Below are 20739 nucleotides of genomic sequence, written 5' to 3'. Positions count from 1 at the left end.
CTGCAACTTGCTGAATCTCTGCAGGGTGGGATCCAAGACTGCACTTTAACAACCTCTGCAGGTGATTCTTTTGCAGTCTAAAATTTGGGAACTGATGGAGGAATTATAAAGTAGGGAGCACACTTCCCTCTGTCCTAAGCAGCTGTGGAACCAACTTAGACCTCTTACTGGCCAGAAGTGACTCAAAGGGATGGGAGCCAGTTGGAGGAAGGAAGAAAATTGATATTTACTGGGCATCTACTTACCTACCAGGCACTGTCCATAAATTCTCTGATTTAATCTGTATGAGGACCTTAATGAGGAAAAGTATCTTTATTCCCTTTTTACAAATATGGGGCAAGCACAGTTCCAGTGTTAGTTGAATTTCCTGTAACACTTTTGAATTCGTGTAAGTCAGAACCTCTCCATCTTATGTCCAGAAACAAAGGGGACTGACTACTCAGTAGCTAGTCCTTCATTCTGCTGCTGGCATTAGTGCTGCCTGTATGCTTGATTTACCAGGCTGTCTGATTTGAGCTCACTGGAAGTCTTCTGGGTGATCATACTTACATTGGCAGCTAATTACATTTTGCCACAGAAATGAATTTATACATAAACTGTTTAAAGGAAATCATGTATTTTGTTATAGCCTTTTTTTCACAGAGGAAATGAAATTTGACTCTAGTGTTTTATGTAAGGATATCGCCCCCTGTTGTTGATTTTGAAAATCTAAAATTTTATTTGTAGGAAGATCTGAGTAAGAATTCAAGAATAGAAATAGGCAGCGGGGCTTCCCTGATGGCGCAGTGGTTGAGAGTCCGCCTGCCGATGCAGGGGACGCGGGTTCGTGCCCCGGTCTGGGAAGATCCCACATGCCGCGGAGCGGTTGGGCCCATGAGCCATGGCCGCTGAGCCTGCGCGTCTGGAGCCTGTGCTCTGCAACGGGAAAGGCCACAACAGTGAGAGGCCCGCGTACTGCAAAAAAAAAAGAAAGAAATAGGCAGCAGTTCAAGGGCTAAAAGATAATGGAGTAGGATGTGGTCTAAAGGACAGGTCAGTATACTGCATGTTTGACCATGAATGTGGATTTTTTTTAGTTTAAACTTTTAGAGTAAGCTACAAATGCATTTCTGTAACCATAACTGCCCCATTTGCTGCTGTACTGACAAAGCTCTTAAATTAATGGCCACAAAGCACACATGGCCACTCAACTCTGCTAAACTTTCTTATATACCTTCATGTTTGTTTACTTTCCTACTCCTCAAAGTGACTATTTCATACCTCCTCTTTCCATCTGTCCTGCTATACTCCCCTCCTCCCATTCTAAATCTCTCTGTAAAAAGAGGCAACCAGACAGCAAGACTCCTGCCTCTCACAATGCACACTGTCAACCTGCCTGCATCTGTTCCCATGCTCTGTGGACGAGGACTAGTATCTCTGCTCTTATCCGAAGTCAGTCCACCTTCACTTCCTCAAGGATGTTAATCCTTAAAATTAATTATTTTCCATCTCATCCATCTCTCTCTCCTTGGGTCATACCCATCGGCATATAAACATGTTCCACTATTTCCTTTCTTTAAAGAAAAAATCTCATAATCTCCATTTTTCTGCTTCCTTTTGCAGCAAAACTTCTTGAGAAACTATATAGTCCCTGACTCTTCCTCATCTATTTTTGAAAATATTTATTTATTTATTTATTTATTTATTTATTTAGGCTGCATTGGGTCTTTGTTGATACGTGCGGTCTTTCTCTGGTTGCAGCGAGCAGGGGCTACTCTTCGTTGCAGTGCGCAGGTTTCATTGCGGTGGCTTCTCTGGTTGCAGAGCATGGGCTCTAGGCACGCGGGCTTCAGTAGTTGCGACATATTGGCTCAGTAGTTGTGGCTCGTAGGCTCTAGAGTGCAGGCTCAGTAGTTGTGGCGCATGGGCTTAGTTGCTCCGCAGCATGTGGGGTCTTCCTGGACCAGGGCTCTGACCCATGTCTCCTGCATTGGCAGGCGGATTCTTAGCCACTGCACCACCAGGGAAGCCCTCATCTCCTATTCTTTCAACCCACTCCAGCTGCCTTCTTACCTTTCTCATTACACCAGAATTACTTTTTTTAAAAAAATTATTTATTTTTGGCTGCATTGGGTCTTCGTTGCTGTGCGTGGGCTTTCTCTAGTTGCGGTGGGCAGGGGCTACTCTTTTGTTGCAGTATGTGGGCTTCTAATTGCGGTGGCTTCTTTTGTTGCAGAGCATGGGCTCTAGGCGCGTGGACTCCAGTAGTTGTGGCTCATGAGCTCATGGCAGGCTCAGTAGTTGTGGCGCACGGGCTTAGTTGCTCCGCAGCATGTGGGATCTTCCTGGAGCAGGGCTCAAACCTTTGTCCCCTGCATTGGCAGGCAGATTCTTAACCAGTGCACCACCAGGGAAGCCCCCAGAATCACTCTTTTTTTTTTTTTTTTTTTTTTTTGCGGTATGCGGGCCTCTCACTGTTGTGGCCTCTCCCGTTGCGGAGCACAGGCTCCGGATGCGCAGGCCCAGCGGCCATGGCTCACGGGCCCAGCCGCTCCGCGGCATATGGGATCCTCCCAGACCGGGGCACGAACCCGTATCCCCTGCATCGGCAGGCGGACTCTCAACCACTGCGCCACCAGGGAGGCCCCCAGAATCACTCTTGATAGGGCCAACCAATGAGTTCCCTTTAGCCAGATCCACTAGTCACTTCTTATCTTAGTTGACCTCCCCATGGTATTCAATATTATTGAAAATGCCCTCTTTTCTTGGCAGACTTACTCTGGTCAATCCTTTCTAGGCTTGGTCAGCCACTACTCCAAATCTATCCTCTTTCTGGCAGTCTCACCCAGAGCTATAGCTTTAAATACCATAGATATGCAGATGGTCCCTGATTATCTGTATCTCCAGTCCTGATTTCTCACTACTCCAGACTTCACCATTTTTCTATTTGAAATCTCTGCTCAGATTCTTGTAGGCATCTCAAAATTGACATCTAACATAGAACTACCAAGGTGACCATATAATGTATAATGTATTCCAAACTGAGATACTTTTGAGGGTGAAAGCACTGCTGATGATTTCGTCAGCATAAACTAAAATCTGCCAAAGGGTTTCCCATCACATTTAGAATGAGATCCTGTTCCTTAGATGGACCTGTGATGCTCATCTTGTGTCACTCTTCCCATCACTTAACTCTGCCCCGACTATACTGGCTGCCATGCTTTCTCTTGAACAGACATTTCTGTGTGACTTGGAGTAAGTGACTTACCCTCTCTGTGCCTGAATGTCCTCATCTGTTAGAACAATAAACAGTGGTACTCAGTTCTTAAAGAGTTGTAAAGTACAACGTGCCCAGCACTTAGTAGGTGCTGCACAGAGATACCTTTCGCTTTCCTAAGGAACTGAACAGATTGGGAGAGTGAGAGTTACCTGCATTTGCTGAATGAAGGAACAGAGTGAAGACGTGGCCTGCGTTTTTCATAATTTTTTCTTTACTTAAGGCCACGCACACATAGCGCAGATGTTTGAGTGTCAAGAGTCAATTGTTTGTGTATTTGTTACAGAGTTCAAACTCCACAGCTGAAAGTGAGCCAGTCTTTATTTGCATAATATTTATCTTGGAACAAAGTTTAGAAATAGAAACTTGAAACCTGACTAAAATCAGTACCAACCATCACACACTTTACCTTTCATATTTTACAGTCAGACCTGGATTTTCAGAAAGTTTATTCAAATTAGATCATTTCAAATTTAAGGAATTTTACAGAGATGTTTTCATTAAAATCCCTAAATTTGTAGTTGGTACTCTTTTAGCATGTCAGGTAGGGGTGACTTTTCTTATGCCAACTCATAAGCAATCCTTTTTCTGTTCACAAGGTTTGAACAGAAGAGAGATCTTAGTAAATCTGGGCTCTGGCATGGGGCAGCTGGATGGCTCTCTAAGCTTGTTTCCTCATCTGTAAAAAGGGGAAAGTAATAAATGCACATAAAAGTGTTTCATGAGATAAAACAGTCAATTTTAAACAAACTGACCACACAAATAAGCTCTAATTATTCCTTTTGATGGGCAATACTTGGTTCTCAAAGATATTCCCTTATTCCAACCTGGAGATGAAATCAACTTTCTCCACAAAAATGTATTAGAAGCTTGCTAATGTTTCACTAAACACTAAGCTACAGAATTCACACCATAGTAGAGTGATGTTTCAGAGCTGGTGGTGAGAAAGAAGGCTGGGTCTGCATCCCAGGTGAAATGTGCTACATGAGTAAAAATGTATCCATACTTTGAATGGAGTGCACTTGTCAGTTTCTTAGAAATTACTCACTTATAAAATATCACACTGATAGACCATTTAATAGTTTTTAGAAATAGCTCAAGATCAAAATTACAAACTATTTAAAATAAATGCAATTTATATTTTTAAGTATAGCAATTTACTGAGAGATTTTCTACTTAGAGGTCATTTAAACACAACGCAGAAGTTAAGTAGGTTATTAAAATTACTGGTGCCCACAATATGCCTGAATCACTTAAGTTTTTGCTACTCGGTTTTACTCGGCACTGATAGAAAGAAGCAACGTCAGCAAGTTACTCTTCAACATTTAATGGTGCCACAGGATTAAATAATGGCCTTCCTTTTTTGGCCTGAATTTTACCAAAGTTAGCCTCAAACTCTTTTTTTGTTCCATTTAGATTTGCTAGATATCCATCCTTTATTCTATAGCCTAAGGAATTCAGTTTCCTTACCCTGTACTGTACTATTTGTGGCGTTAATTCAAGAACCTTTGGCGTCTCTCTTATCTGAGCTATGGAAATTCCTTCTTTCAATAATCCCTGAATTCTCTCTTCCAAAACTGGAACAGAATAATATAAAAGGGCAGGACATTTCAAAACTAATTGCTTCAGGTCATGATCAGTACATTTAAAAGCATTTTTAGAGAAGGACATACTGTTCTGTATACTTCTTGGGCAAAGTTGAAACAGAAATCCTTTGAGTTTGGAGAGAAGTTGGAGAATTTCAAAGTTTGTAAAACCCTGCTCCTGGAGAAATTCTAGTGTTTCCTTTATAGATGCAGAAGAATTTAACAAAATAAATGGGTTTTGGCTTAATAATTTTAGTAGCCAAACTTTCATGTTGACCTCAGAGCCACCTAAATTTAGATAACTCTCTTGAAGAAGCTTTATCATTTGCTTATTCTTCTCAATAGGAATGTGAAAAATATTAGATGCAGTTGTCAAAAATCTACTAATGACCACATTTTTGAGTCCCAACTCTTGAAAGAATTGAACATTCAGCTTCCGGTTTTCCTGGTCTTTAACAGTAAAGAAAGATTCTGGAAACTGTTCTATTAACTTAACTAACTCTTTCTCGTTCTTGCAAACCGACTGCCAGAGTTCTCTCTGGGTGTTAACAGCAGGTGGACTGCAGATAATTGCTTCTGGGCAGTGTTCCAAGATACTGGCTACAGCAGTCTCATTGGCACCTAGCTGTTGTAAAATATTTGCAATTTCTTCAACATAGGTTTCATCCTCCAGAAGTACCCATCCTTTTAATCTTCGAATTTTCCTGATGTCAACTGACAACTTATAGAGCTTTTCTACTGTCTTTTTATTTTCTCTATTTGACTGATTATCAGTTGTATAGGTGAAGGATGCTAGAAAAGGTGTGTATTTTGGAGCTGATAGCATCTTTCTGAAAGAACAGAGCCTGCAGGGCTGGGATCTCATCAGCAACTTCCACAACATGCCTGCAATCCACTGGCTAATTCCCACCATCCTGAGACTCAGAAGGTACTCATCATACCTGTATCAAAGAAAATACAGGTTTTTAACATAAAGGGTGTTGACTTTTAGAATACAAACACAAATTTGAGCTGTAAGTAGTAAGCATGGAAATAAAACGGACTTAAATTAGACAACTCATGTGGAGTATATTAAATAGAGCTTCTTAAATAATTGATGAAGTAACTGTAATACACTGCTTCACATCTTAAAGTTTATAAATACATCATCTGCTTGAGCTTTGCCACAACCTCCTGCAGTAGTCAGTTCCATTTTACAGACCAGTAGGAAAACCACAAGGAGTTCAAAGATTCACAAACCTCAAATGTTATTTTGACACACATTCCCTTTCAACTCTGATACGTTTAGGTTTAGGACACATACACTATTTACACACACCTACTTTTTTTTGTTTTAACATTTTACATTTTCAAGCTGATGTTTAGCTGAAGCAAATACTTTTTAAGGAGGGGTGTCAACTCTAATTTTATATTTTAGAATAAATATTCTTTTGCTAAATAACTATTATCAAAATAAGTCAGTGAATTTGTTTTCTCTAAAATGAGTGAATAAACGTATGCTTTTTTATGAGAATTATGTGAAAAACTTTTTTTTATAAATCTAGAATTAAAATAAGTCTCAGCCAGGTAAAATGAGGAATGCCATGTGACTGCCCTAGTGAAGCCATAGAAAATCAGGTTAGCTGTGGAATGGTGACCATGGCTTATTTCACTTAGCATAATGTCTTCAAGCTTCATACATTGTGTAGCATGTGTCAGGACAAATCGGTTAATTTTAATTGGTCAAAGGATCAGGGAAGTTTCACTTTCCTTTAGGATTCCTACTGCTTTTATACATCAGATGAGAAGATAAAAATGCATCCCTATTTGCTTCTATATTTTTGTTTGAATTTTATTTATTTTTCAGTCCCTGTTTTTTTTTAACATCTTTATTACACTATAATTGCTTTACAATGGTGTCTTAGTTTCTACTGTATAACAAAGTGAATCAGCTATACCTATACATACATCCCCATATCTCCTCCCTCTGGCATCTCCCTCCCACCCTCCCTATCCCACCCCTCTAGGTGGACAAAAAACACCAGGCTGATCTCCCTGTGCTATGCAGCTGCTTCCCACTAGCTATCTATTTTACATTTGGTAGTGTATATATATCCATGCCACTCTCTCACTTCGTCCCAGCTTACCCTTCCCACTCCCCGTTTCCTCAAGTCCATTCTCTATGTCTGTGTCTTCATTCCTGTCCTGCCCCTAGGTTCTTCAGAACCATTTTTTTTTCTTTTTTTTTACATTCCATGTATATGTGTTAGCATACGGTATTTGTTTTTCTCTTTCTGACTTACTTCACTCTGTATGACAGTCTCTAGGTCCATCCACCTCACTACAAATAATTCAATTTTGTTTCTTTTTATGGCTGAGTAATATTCCATTGTATATATGTGCCACATCTTCTTTATCCATTCATCTGTCTATGGACACTTAGGTTGCTTCCATGTCCTGGCTATTGTAAATAGGGCTGCAATGAACATTGTGGTACATGACTCTTTCTGAATTATGGTTTTCTCAGGGTATATGCCCAGTAGTGGGATTGCTGGGTCGTATGGTAGTTCTATTTTTAGTTTTTTGAGGAACCTCCATACTGTTCTCCATAGCGGCTGTATCAATTTACATTCCCACCAACAGTGCAAGAGGGTTCCCTTTTCTCCACACCCTCTCCAGCATTTATTGTTTGTAGATTTTTTGATGATGGCCATTCTGACTGGTGTGAGGTGATACCTCATTGTAGTTTTGATTTGCATTTCTCTCATGATTAGTGATGTTGAACATCCTTTCATGTGTTTGAAGGCAATCTGTATATCTTCTTTGGAGAAATGTCTATTTAGGTCTTCTGCCCATTTTTGGATTGGGCTGTTTGTTTTTTTGATACTGAACTACATGAGCTGCTTGTATATTTTGGAGATTAATCCTTTGTCAGTTGCTTCGTTTGCAAATATTTTCTCCCATTCTGAGGGTTGTCTTTTCGTCTTGTGTATGGTTTCCTTTGCTGTGCAAAAGCTTTTAAGTTTCATTAAGTCCCATTTGTTTACTTTTGTTTTTATTTCCATTTCTCTAGGAGGTGGGTCAAAAAGGATCTTGCTGTGATTTATGTCACAGAGTGTTCTGCCTATGTTTTCCTCTAAGAGTTTTATAGTGTCTGGCCTTATATTTAGGTGTTTAATCCATTTTGAGTTTATTTTTGTGTATGGTTTTAGGGAGTGTTCTCATTTCATTCTTTTACATGTAGCTGTCCAGTTTTCCCAGCACCACTTACTGAAGAGGCTATCTTTTCTCCATTGTATATTCTTGCCCACTTTATCAAAGATAAGGTGACCATATGTGCGTGGGTTTATGTCTGGGCTTTCTATCCTGTTCCATTGATCTATATTTCTGTTTTTGTGCAAGTACCATACTGTCTTGATTACTGTAGCTTTGTAGTATAGTTTGAAGTCAGGGAGCCTGATTCTTCCAGCTCTGTTTTTCTTTCTCAAGACTGCTTTGGCTATTCGGGGTCTTTCATGTTTCCATACAAATTGTAAAATTTTTTTGTTCTAGTGCTGTGAAAAATGCCAGTGGTAGTTTGATAGGGATTGCACTCAATCTGTAGATTGCTGTGGGTAGTATACTCATTTTCACAATGTTGATTCTTCCAAGAACATGGTATATCTCTCCATCTGTTTGATCATCTTTAATTTCTTTCATCAGTGTCTTATAGTTTTCTGCATACAGGTCTTTTGTCTCCGTAGGTAGGTTTATTCCTATGTATTTCATTCTTTTTGTTGCAGTGGTAAATGGGAGAGTTTCCTTAACTTCTCTTTCAGATTTTTCATCATTAGGGTATAGGAATGCAAGAGATTTCTGTGCATTAATTTTGTATCCTACTTCACCAGATTCATTGATTAGCTCTTGTAGTTTTCTGGTGGCATCTTTAGGATTCTGTATGTATAGTATCATGTCATCTGCAAACAGTGACAGTTTTACTTCTTCCTTTCCAATTTGGATTCCTTTTACTTCTTTTTCTTCTCTGATTGCGGTGGCTAAAACTTCCAAAACTATGTTGAATAATCGTGGTGAGAGTGGGCAACCTTGTCTTATTCCTGATATTAGTGGAAATGGTTTCAGTTTTTCACCATTGAGAATGATGTTGGCTGTGGGTTTATCATATATGGCCTTTATTATGTTGAGGTAAGTTCCCTATATGCCTACTTTCTGGAGGGTTTTTATCAAAAAATGGGTGTTGAATTTTGTCAAAACCTTCTTCTGCATCTATTGAGATGATCATATGGCTTTTCTCCTTCAATTTGTTAATATGATTTATCACATTGACTGATTTGCATATATTGAAGAATCATTGCATTCCTGGGATAAACCCCACTTGATCATGGTGTATGATCCTTTAAATGTGCTGTTGGATTCTGTTTGCTGGTATTTTGTTGAGGATTTTTGCATCTACGTTTATCAGTGATATTGGCCTGTAGTTTTCTTTCTTTGTGATATCTTTGTCTGGTTTTCGTACCAGGGTGATGGTGGCTTTGTAGAATGAGTTTGGGAGTGTTCCTCCCTCTGCTATATTTTGGAAGAGTTTGAGAAGGAAGGTGTCAGCTCTTCTCTAAATGTTTGATAGAATTCGCCTGTGAAGCCATCTGGTCCCAGGCTTTTGTCTGCTGGAAGATTTTAAGTCACAGTTTCAATTTCAGTGCTTGTGATAGGTCTGTTTATATTTTCTATTTCTTCTGGTTCAGTCTCAGAAAGCTGTGCTTTTCTAAGAATTTGTCCATTTCTTCCAGGTTGTCCATTTTATTGGCATATAGTTGCTTATAGTAATGTCTCATGATCCTTTGTATTTCTGCATTGTCAGTTGTTACTTCTTTCATTTCTAATTCTGTTGATTTGAGTCTTCTCCTTTTCTTGATGAGTCTGGCTAACGGTTTATCAATTTAGTTTATCTTCTCAAACAGCCAGCGTTTAGTTTTACTGATCTTTGCTATCGTTTCCTTCATTTTTTTCATTTATTTCTGATCTGATCTTTATGATTTCTTTCCTTCTGCTAACTTTGGGTTTTTTTTTTTGTTCTTCTTTCTCTAATTGCTTTAGGTGTAAGTTTAGGTTGTTCATTTGAGATGTTTCTTGTTTCTTTCTCCCTTTATTTTTGGCTGCCTTGGGTCTTCGGTGCTGCGTGCCGGCTTTTTCTAGTGTGGCAAGTGGGGGCTACTCTTCATTGTGGTGCACGGGCTTCTCATTGCAGTGGCTTCTCTGGTCATGAAGCATGGACTCTAGGCACGCGGGATTCAGTAGTTGTAGCTTGCGGGCTCTAGAGAGCAGGCTTAGTAGTTGTGGCGCAGAGGCTCAGTTGCTCTGCAGCATGTGGGGTCTTCCCGAACCAGGGCTCAAACCCGTGTCCCCTGGATTGTCAGGCGGATTCTTAACCACTGCGCTACCAGGGAAGTCCCATTTCTTGTTTCTTGAGGTAGGATTGTATTGCTATAAACTTCCCTCTTAGAACTGCTTTTGCTGGATCCCACAGGTTTTGGGTCATCATGTTTTCATTGTCATTTATTTCTAGGTATTTTTTGATGTCCTCTTTGATTTCTTCAGTGATCTCGTCATTATTTAGTAGTATATTATTTAGCCTCCCATGTGTTTGTATCTTTTACAGATTTTTTCCTTTAATTGATATCTAGTCTCAGCATTGTGGTCGGAAATGATACTTGATATGATTTCAGTTTTCTTAAATTTACTAAGGCTTGATTTGTGACCCAAGATATGATCTACACTGGAGAATGTTCCATGAGCACTTGCTATTTAATCCACTGCTCCTGAGGCTGCTGGGAGAGATTTCCCTTTCTCTCCTTTGTTCGCACAGCTTCTGGGGTTCAGCTTTGGATTTGGCCCCGCCTCTGTGTGTAGGTCGCCTGAGGGCGTCTGTTCTTCACTCAGGACGGGGTTAAAGGAGCAGCTGATTAGGGGGCTCTGGCTCGCTCAGGCTGGGGGGGAGGGAAGGGTATGGAATGTAGGGCGAGCCTGCAGCAGCAGAGGCTGGCGTGACATTGCAACAGCCTGAGGTGTGCCGTGTGTTCTCCCAGGGAAGCTGTCCCTGGATCACAGGACCCTGGCAGTGGCAGGCTGCACAGGCTCCCGGGAGGGGAGGTGTGGATAGTGACCTGTACTTGCACACAGGATTCTTGGTGGCTATAGCAGCAGCCCAGCGTTTCATGCCTGTCTCTGATGTCCGTGCTGATAGCCATGACTTGCGCCCATCTCTGGAGCTCATTTAGTTGGTGCTCTGAATCCCCTCTCTTCGCACACCCTGAAACAATGGTCTCTTGCCTCTCAGGCAGTTTCAGACTTTTTCCCGGACTCCCTGCCGACTAGCTGTGGCACAGTAGCCCCCTTCAGGCTGTGTTCACACAGCCAACCCTGGTCCTCTCCCTGGGATCTGAACGCCAAAGCTGGAGCCTCAGCTCCCAGCCCCCGCCCACCCCGGCGGGTGAGTGGACAACCCTCTCAGGCTGGTGAGAGTCGGCACTGATCCTCTGTGCGGGAATCTCTCCGCTTTGCCCTCTGCACCCCTACTGATGCGCTCTCCTCTGTGGCTCTGAAGCTCCCCCCGTGCCCACCCCCCATCTCTACCAGTGAAGGGGCTTCCTAGTGTGTGGAAACTTTTCCTCCTTCACAGCTCCCTCCCCGAGGTGCAGGTCCTGTCCCTGTTCTTTTGTCTCTGTTTTTCCTTTTTTCTTTTGCCCTACCCAGGTACGTGGGGAGTTTCTTGCCTTTTGGGAAGTCTGAGGTCTTCTGCCAGCGCTCAGTAGGTGTTCTGTAGGAGTTGTTCCACATGTAGATGTAGTTTTGATGTATTTGTGGGGATGAAGGTGATCTCCCCGTCTTACTCCTCTGCCACGTTGAAGGCGCCTGAACTTTGTTTGAATTTTAAAAGCTAGCTCCTTTAATTCATTTGAAATTTCTGATTGTGAGCTAAGAATGTAAATAGATTTTATCAATAGCTTAGCTATCTCTAAGCACCATGTTTGAACAATCCTTTCCTTCCCCATGATTTGTGATGCCTCCTTTGTTATACTGTATTAAATATAGTTTCTGTTTCTAGCTAGCCTCCGTCCTCACTCCCCTACTATTTTTGCAATTCCCTGAATGAGCCAGGTGGCTAATTTCCGGCCGTTGCTGCATACCTGGCTCCCTCTGCCAGACCATTCTAAAACAATCTCTGGTCAACTCTCTCTTTCACATCCCCCAACAACTATGTCAAATCTTCTCAACTCAGACCTCCAGCTTCCCCTGACATCCATTCTCTCCTTCACTCTCAACCAATATCCTTGCCTCTAACTTGTACAAAGAAAGGAGTGCAATTCATCATACCAAACATAAACCTTCTGCTATCTCCCCTTCCCTACAATGACATCTTTCATCATCCAGGGTAATTCCTGCTCCTGTGCTGATCCCAGCCTCTCTGGCCTGAAGTGTCTAGAGCCCTTGTTTCTCATGTATAAACTCCTTCAGCTTCATTCTCCTCTCTTGAGGTTCCCACCCTTCACCTCAGTGGCTCTTTCTCTCACTGCCCCTCCAACTAAAATCCCATTTTTCTCTTCCCCTCAGGTTAATTCTTGCAGCTCCTTCTTTCTTTCCATTTCCTCTCTTCCTATTTATATAACTTCCCATAAAGACAACTTTCATGTGATTAAAGCCAGTGAGTAGTTTTAGTTCCTCCCTCTTTTGACACCGGCAGTTTTCAGCACAGGTGACCACTTTCTCTGTGAAATACTCATACCTGACTTCCAAAACCTCCCACTCCCCTGGTTCTCCTCCTTTCTTCCTACACTCCTGACTGTCCTTTAGTTGTCTCCTCTGCAGGCTCACCTTCAAGGCTTGATTCTAGGCCCTCTCCTCTTCTTACCTTAAGAGTTTCTCCCCAGAGATCCTGTCCTCATCCGGGGCTTCTTAATCCACTTGGGCTTCTTTCCAGCTTCTTCTCAAAATGTGATCTTGTCACCTCCCTGCAATAAACTTTTCGATGGTACTTTAGGATAAAGACATAAAGTAAAAAAGCCTTACCATGGCCTGCAAGCCCTCTTTGTCTTAGGCTTTGTCACCACCCAAATCTCCTGTCCCCCTCTGCCTACACCAGCTGCACCAGCTTCCTTTCTGCCCCTGTTGCTTTACTTGTTCCCATCACAGGGTCTCTGAAGACTGAGGGCTACTCCCCATGCCTGCAATGCTCCTAACTCCTAGGTCTAAGTGTCACTTTCTCAGGGAAAGTTCCCTGCCCTTCATGAATAGATAAGGCTTCCTGTCCCCCTGACAGGCTCTCTTATCACCATGGACTGTTCCTATGTGCCACTTGTCATAGCTGCAGCTGTTCATGTGTGGTTTCTGTCTCACCCTCCATGAGGGCAGAAACGGTTTACTGCCATGTTCCAATGAATTCCTTCCCTACCTTTCACCTGGCTGGCACTGCTGACTCTAGGAGGCATTCCTGGGCAGGTGACTTTCATGTGTGCTCTTCCACAGCACCCTGCTCTTGACCCTACTGTGGCACTTATACTCCTATAAGTTCTTCATTCATTCAACCAGTTTTTTTGTTTTTGTTTGTTTGGCTCATTCTGTGTGTCAGGCATTATGCTAGACACTAGCTTTTCTGCTAAGATATTTCTTCATACCTTTGAATCACAGACCCACCGGAGAACACGGTGTGAGCCAGACTCCCTCTCTTTCCCAAAAAAGGACCCATACTCACATTTTGCAAAAGACTTTAGCAGGATTCATGAGCACCCTGCATTCTATGAACAACCTGCACCAGATTGCAAGCACCTGGAAAGCAGGGTCTGCATACTCTTCTACTTTATCCCCTGTACCCAGCAAAGAACTTGGTCCACAGAAACAAAATCAGTATCTGTCAAATGAAACTCGATGACAAACCAAGTTCACTAAAACTTAATGTAGTGGGTAAAGCTGTGGGCTGCCTGGGCTTAATTCCTGGTCATTAGTTGTGCTGTAACTTGAGGAAGTCACTTCACCTCTCTGTGCCTCAGTTTAAGCACCAGGAAAATGGCATCACTAGGTGTTCGTGAAGATTACATCCTGGGTGATTGTGAAGGTTAAATTAATTAATACCATAAATCACAAAGCATTCAGAAACTCATTAAACCATCACAGCAACCCATTTTAAAGATGAGCTAACAGATGCACGTAAAGTAGCCCAAGGTTGGTCAGCTAATAAAGGGCAGACCTTGGATTCAAACCCAACAGCTTGGCTGAGTCCTGCTCTTAGCCCTGTGCTCTGCACATAGCAATGATCCAGGTAAATGTTTTCTAAATCACAACGTGGTTTATTTTCTGATACTTCATGTTTCTTAAGCGTTTTTAAGGAGTGAAACCCACTTCTGTAATATGCACAATTTTCATAACATGGTCCCCTCGACGAACACCGGTAATTCAGTTAACTTCTACTTTTATAACATGTACGACCTGCTGACAGTTTCAAATTAACCCCAATGTTTGTAAGAAAGGAAAAACGAGGGCCCAAAGCATTGGATACTGGGGAGCGATCGAAAGCCGCACATCCATCATGTGGGGCCTGCGCTCATATCCAGAGAAACTTCCGACCTGCGGCGCCCCAGCGTCCACCCAGCTCCCGAGCCAGCCAGGCGGAGCTGAGCAGCTAGCGGGAAGTCTGGCTTCACGGTGGGCAGCTCCCGACTCCAGCCTCTCGGCCGCTGTGCGGCCAGGGACGATCACCCCCAGGGGCGAAGGACCGGGGCGACTCACCTGTCGGCGTCCACTCTGCACAAGGCGCGAGTTCCGGGTCTCTGGCTCCGTCCTCCCCACCTCCCCAGGCCGAGGCTCCCCGCGGCCTGGCGTCCTCCCGACGCCTGGGAACAGGGGCCAGGGTCCCAAGCCGCCAGCCAATTACCCTCAGCCGCTCCGACCCAGCTTCGCGTAACCCACAGACACGCCCTGGAGCCCCCAACGCAGCCAATCAGGGCGCGGGGCGCAGGCTACATGACCCTCCTGACGCAGCGCGGCGGGGCGGGGCCGGGCGAAGCGGAGGGGACCTGCGGAGTTGGGCCAGCGTGCGAGTCAGCTGTCCGGGGAACAGCACCTCTGGCCGGCAACTATTGCCTCGGACATTTTCTCACCCTTTCCCTCCCAGTATTTTAGAGAAATTGGAGTTTCAGTCCTTTTATCCCTTGGGGAGTGTCACTAGCCCGGGAGAAAAAAAGGGTAGAAATAACTCAAACCACTATATCTTTAAGCTATATCTTTAAGCTATAGCCATTCAGAATTCCCAAAATTAGTCTATAGATAAAGAACTAAGTTACAAAAGAAACGTAGTTTAAAAAAATCCCGAAACTTCTCTGGTACATATCTAGCTTTCCTGCCCGCCCCCACCCCCCCCAATAAAGCAGTCAGCTACAGTGTCTGATGCGTCTTTAACAGCCTCCCTCCGGCCGCTTTCACCCAAATACTCACCTTTTCTGATAAACTGCTAGGTGCTTTACATTCTAATTATTACCTGTGATGCCAGCCTCATAGACTAACAAATTTCTCCTTAAAGCCAGGCTCAATGTCTGTCCCATTTATTCTCATATTTATCCATACACATATTTATGGCATGCCTGTTAAGAGTCAAGCATGTGAAGCTGCAATGACAAAACAGCGGTGCACAAGACAAGGGGGAATAAAGTACATTCCCTATCCTGATGAGGTTTACATTCTAGTGGAGGACAAAGACATTAACAACCAATGACATGATTAATCGCAACTAGAGTTGAATGTTTCCAAGGACAAGGTGCCCTGACTGGTCTAGCTGTCCTATGCTGGGTGTGGAGTTGGGGGTCAGGAAAGCTGTGATTTTCCCAGCCTGTAGGCCCCTCACTTTGCATATTTCATAGTATACAGTGCACAGTTCTAACACCTTAACACGCAGCACTGTAATTCTTCAAGATGGCCCTCTCTCCTTGTGGAGTGAACTCCTTGTGGATATTGATGAATTAATTTTCCTACGAACAGTGCGTGGCATATGGTAGGGACTCAGGAAATGCTAACCAAATCTTTGAGTCTAGCCTTATTAGCCAGTCTGTGCTCAATGGCTTTGTTGAGAGGGACTGACAAGTTGCACTTTAATTCCACAGAGTAGCAGCAAGAATCCTGGCTCCTTGTCTCTAGGTCACCTTTGATCTCCAGGATATTCTAGAATTAACTGGGTGGCTAATGTATGTGAGGTAGGGGAGTTTGTGTCCAGTAATCCTTCTCCCTCTGAGTTACCCGTATACAAAAACCCCATTATTCATGGCTTTATTGCACTCTTTTTCCTGAAATACAAGGATTTGGGGTCCAGACTAACCAAAGTGTGTCACCTGCATTTAGGAAAAGGGAATTAAAGTAGGATACAGAAAAGAGAAGGACGTTAAGGAATGTAAACTTGGGCCTTAGAACTGCATGCCGCAGTCACTGGTCAGGAGAGGGAGCAGAGATGTGCATTAAGGTGCTAGCAGCTTGTATCAGGGCTCCACATAATTGTATGAGGAATGACAATACATATAACCCTGTGCACTGTAATCACACTTGAAACTGACCAACTTAGCTATGCCAGTTGTCTTAAATAAATGCTACCCAAAGTTTTTTCCATCCTAAATGTTTAAAGAGTTCATTTCTAGAACCATACAATCAGAAAAACACTTGGATGGAGTAACGGGGGTTCAAAGAACCTAGTATTAGGCATATTACCTACAAGAAAATTACAAACATATGTTTGAAATTGTGGGACGATCCTGAAGTTTCTAGTACACAAGAGATGGTTAAAAGTAATATTGCTATCAGTCTTTTATACCCCAAATTTACTGTTTTAAGTGAATGTGAAAAACTTAAAAACGTAGTTCCCTCAATTCAGTTTTTCCAAGTTGCTAAGCACAGTTTTTGGTAATAAGAGTTCAAGAAGTATCTGCTGAATGAACAAAATGTCTTAAAATCCCTCAACCACCTGTAGGGTTTTTAGAACACTAACCCTTCCAGTTAGGGGGCAACACTGTATTCAAACATAGTGCATTTGCTCAGTTGGAGCACATTGATTGATACCTCTCTTTCCCTTTTGGTGATTTTTTTGTTTTAGTCACAATTTCGACCAAACTGCAAAAATCTTTCCCCACCCCCCCAAACATATTAAAATCCTTCTACATTTAAAAGTAAAATATCAGTGCCCATGTTGAAATAGTGTTCTTTTACTAAAATACTGATTTATTCATATTAAAACTGCATCTTTTATTCCCAAATGGTAATGGTAAATTCCAAGTCAATGAATTTCTCAATTCTGTATAGTACAATCAGGTCCAAAGAGCAGGATGTAAAGTACAGGTGTGAAAAGCAAAATATTACTCCTTATTAACAGTGATAAAAGAAGATAAGGCAGATTTTTCTTTCTCAGTAATGAATTTATTGATCAGTATTAATTCATTATCCAGGATACTTTTTAAAATGTGTATCATCTAAAAATAAAAATGATTGTTTCTGCATTTCTGACTCAAATTTATCTTGAGTTACCTTTAAATACAATTACCACACTGAACATCTTATCACTAATAAAGATGGGAAAACAAAAGCCAATGGTTATAATTCCAAATGGTAAGAACTGGCCTACTGGAGAACAGTAAAGGGATAATAATAATGATAACAATAATGGCAGCTAACCAGAGCTGCAGCAGGCAGTTATGCAGACTATGCACTACACATTCCAGGGAGCTACACAGAACGGCAATCCTGTAGCTAATATTTACTGAGCATCCTACCACATGCCAGGCACTGTTATGAGCATTTCATATGTAGTATGAAGCAGATACTACTCTCATCCTCACTTTTTATAGAAGAGAAAAAAGAAGGCACAAAAGGTTAATAATTGCCCAAGATCTCAAAGCTAATGAGTGACAGAGCCAGGCATTTGACTCCAGGGCCCACACTCTTAACTGCTACCCCATACTGACTAACTCAGAGTTATAAGCCCAATTACTTGAAAAAAATCTCTTTGGTTTTAAATCTTTCTTACAGATAACTTTATTTTTAAAAGTACGAAGTATTTGGAAGATAGTATTCTTACTTGGAATAATTTTGAAAAGTATTTTACTAAATATATATTAGCTGTTTCTTCATTCAGAATGGTGACATGTAGTTTACAGAATCTGTCTCTAATTTGTGATCACATCTCACATACCAATGCTCTCCCCTTTACCTAAAACAAACAAAAAATTTTTAAAAAGAAAAAAAAAAGCAACCACCAAGTACACAGGATTCCATATATGCATATACTTTAATAACAAAGTCACTTTAGCTGTAACTGAACAAAGAAAGGGAGACAAGAAGAACTTAACACATGGTACCATGATATCTACAACTTTGGGTCAAAACAGGCATACATGAAGCTTTAAAATATATATTGTCTATGTTAATGGAGGCTACAACTACCAATTTTGATTACACATGTTTTCTGAAACATTATTGTCAAAGAGTTCAAAGTTAGACCAAATAATGATGTCAAGAAAAATTCTTAAAATTTTAACAAAGTCTTTTAAGAAAGTCTAAAATCCTATATTCTCACATTGACTCTCAAAACTTTGATTTTTATATCAGAATATCAGTTTGCCACTTTAATTTTTACCATACATGAAAGATTATCAAAAATATATTGATGGGTCTATACTAATTGTGACTATTTATATTTACATTAAGCAAATTCTTTTACCAAGTTCTTTATATACAAATTACCATTTGTCCTATGTCAAATTCATTAAAAAGTTAAAAACTACAGAAATGTTATTAGAAATAATGCATTTCAATATGTAACTGTTTTCCATTAATGAAGAACATTTTAAAATAATTTAACTGAAAAAGTACTGAACTGCCCACCAATTTCTGCTGCAACCGTATTCCTTCTGAATGTTTTCTGTGATTTAAGGAAAAAAAAAAATGGGTAAAGCTTGATTGCAAGGAATGACAAAAATCTGATGACTGTTTACTGATCTTCAAGAAATTTACAGACTATATTGGTATCAAAAAATAGCAATGATTTTAAAAATGTAAACAGTTCAAGATAACTGAAGAAACAGGAGTCTTAAAAACTGGCAAATGCACTACATGAATACTTTTCTTATAAATTTAAATCACAAAATAGTATCCCATAACCAGTTGAACTGAATACAGGCATGGCTTTCTGACACTTCCAAAAAGGGCCAACATTTAAAAAAAACTTAAACTATTCCCAAACTGGAAATAATTTAGATTTTAGAAGTATCACAATATATAAAAGAAATTTATAAAATCAAGAGAAGATTTGGGGAAAATTTCATAAGGGGATTATATTAATACCACTAAAATAAAAAAGTCACTTTGTTTTACTTAGACTCCTGGTCACACAGGAAGGAAATGAAAAGGATGGCTTTTTCCGAGGAAAAACCTGAGCATGACACCATAAGCTTTTCAAATTTGAAGATCATCATTTCAGATGACCATAAAACTGAGTACAGCACTTTGTCCAGTACAGATACATTTCTCTTGTCTAAGAATTAACTGATTTTGTAACAATCACTGAAAAATTTATGCCTCAGATTCTCTGGTTTGAAAATAGAGATTAGCTCCATTTTGGAAATTATATTAATTTATGTTGATTATACACTCCGCTAAAGCAAGAAATAAAGCTCTAAAGTATTTACCTAGTTGGTGCTCTGTCTCTGGACTTTAGGACCGATACTCTGTGTGTCCTCTTCCTGACTAGGACGTTTCCCACTGCTGAGACCAGTGCACGTGGAGCTTCTTCCTACACATTTAAAAAAAATGTATGTTTAAGATAAGAAAGGTGAGAAGAAGAGTATGCTCGAATGCTACATTCTTACCTTGCTTTAATAGGTGAGTCTGCTGACTATCTCCATGAGCATAATGTAAAATACCACTCCCTGGAGTACAACCTGTTAGTATGTTAAACATAGTAAAATTACTTAAACTAATTTCAAGTTGTATGTATTACGATTATAAATCTAATTTTTAGTATTTGTATTGTGCGTTTTAGGATTAATCCACAACCCTTCATATGAACCAAAAATCATACCAAATCAGGAAAGCTTAACTTGTCCTTAAATTTAGGGTCATAGAAATGTTGACTGTTCAAGGGCAAAATCACTGATAATCATTTTCTAAAAAACACTTCTTTACTGGATGACAATTAGACACTTGATCATGAAGTCAAAACATAGGGCATCAGTGAGATATACATCCTTCCTTCACCTCCTCCTCCCTCAGCACCTATCTAAAACATATGTCCTTGGAGATACAGTAAGGGAATAAGGTCCTGCCAGATGAGAGTTAAACAATGGAGCAGTTACCTAGCCTGTGCAATTGTATCAACTCTCCTAAAAAGAAAAAATGTTATAGGAGAATGGGTTAGCACAGAAAAGTAGATTCTAGAGAAAACATTATGGAAAAATATGAGGATCCTACCCCTAGGAGTGGTTGCATGATGGCCGGAACAAGACAATTTAATTATTTTTAGTGTAACTTCATACTTATCACATTTCTCTGGATAAAGAACTCAGCTTTTCGGGTACTCAAAATTGGGAAAGTGAATGGCCTGATCAAGGATGAGGACTTCTGGAAAGGAATATTTCCACCATAAGCTAATAAACTAATGTTCCCTGTTGATATTTTAATTCATATGATTTTAAAATTTCTAGTATGTCATTCACAGAATGGTCACCACTAATTACAGCAAACGTTCAGGCTTTAGACTTGTAAGGCTGAAGGTCAGACTCTGGACTGTGGCAAATTCACCGCTGAATGGTGCTGCTACTGGTCTTACCATCATCAGGCTTCCCCTAATAGTGATACTTGCCATCATGCATCTTTGCACAACTCTACTGAAAACTTCACAAA

General features: G+C 40.9%; 2 protein-coding genes across 9 annotated transcripts in view; both read right to left on the bottom strand.

Moving 5' to 3' along the window:
* Window positions 1-620: 620 nt before the first annotated feature.
* On the bottom strand, window positions 621-14780 carry MTERF2 (mitochondrial transcription termination factor 2). Of its 5 annotated transcripts, none has more exons than XR_014017100.1 (3): window positions 14596-14780; window positions 12725-12847; window positions 621-954 (listed from the first exon to the last, which is right to left on the bottom strand). XR_014017100.1 is itself a non-coding variant. In XM_081249656.1 (3 exons), the coding sequence occupies exon 3, from the start codon at window positions 5753-5755 to the stop codon at window positions 4568-4570; it is 1188 nt and encodes a 395-aa protein (XP_081105782.1). In that variant the 5' UTR covers window positions 5756-5783; window positions 12725-12847; window positions 14596-14780; the 3' UTR covers window positions 3951-4567. The 5 variants fall into 5 exon arrangements, 3 of the variants coding, with proteins under 3 accessions (XP_081105782.1, XP_081105783.1, XP_081105784.1); XR_014017101.1 differs by lacking the exon at window positions 621-954 and adding an exon at window positions 3560-3935; XM_081249656.1 differs by lacking the exon at window positions 621-954 and adding an exon at window positions 3951-5783.
* A 2829-nt stretch (window positions 14781-17609) lies between these two features.
* CRY1 (cryptochrome circadian regulator 1) overlaps window positions 17610-20739 on the bottom strand; it is a 97946-nt gene continuing 94816 nt past the window's right edge. The window contains exons 11-13 of one of the 4 annotated variants that reach the window (XM_081249648.1): window positions 19707-19778; window positions 19527-19630; window positions 17610-18049 (exon numbers count right to left, since the gene is read on the bottom strand). In XM_081249648.1, the coding sequence (XP_081105774.1) occupies window positions 19527-19630; window positions 19707-19778 (176 nt within the window). In that variant the 3' untranslated portion in view covers window positions 17610-18049. Of the gene's footprint in view, window positions 18050-18084; window positions 18761-19526; window positions 19631-19706; window positions 19779-20739 lie in introns of those variants that run through there. The other 3 variants (XM_081249650.1, XM_081249647.1, XM_081249649.1) reach the window with 3 other exon arrangements.

Source organism: Mesoplodon bidens (genome assembly GCF_964165515.1).
Source record: "Mesoplodon bidens genome assembly, chromosome: 11".
NCBI classification, from domain to species: Eukaryota; Metazoa; Chordata; class Mammalia; order Artiodactyla; family Ziphiidae; genus Mesoplodon; species Mesoplodon bidens.
The sequence above is the reverse complement of the archived record's forward strand: the minus strand, read 5'-3'. Positions and strand labels throughout refer to the sequence as shown.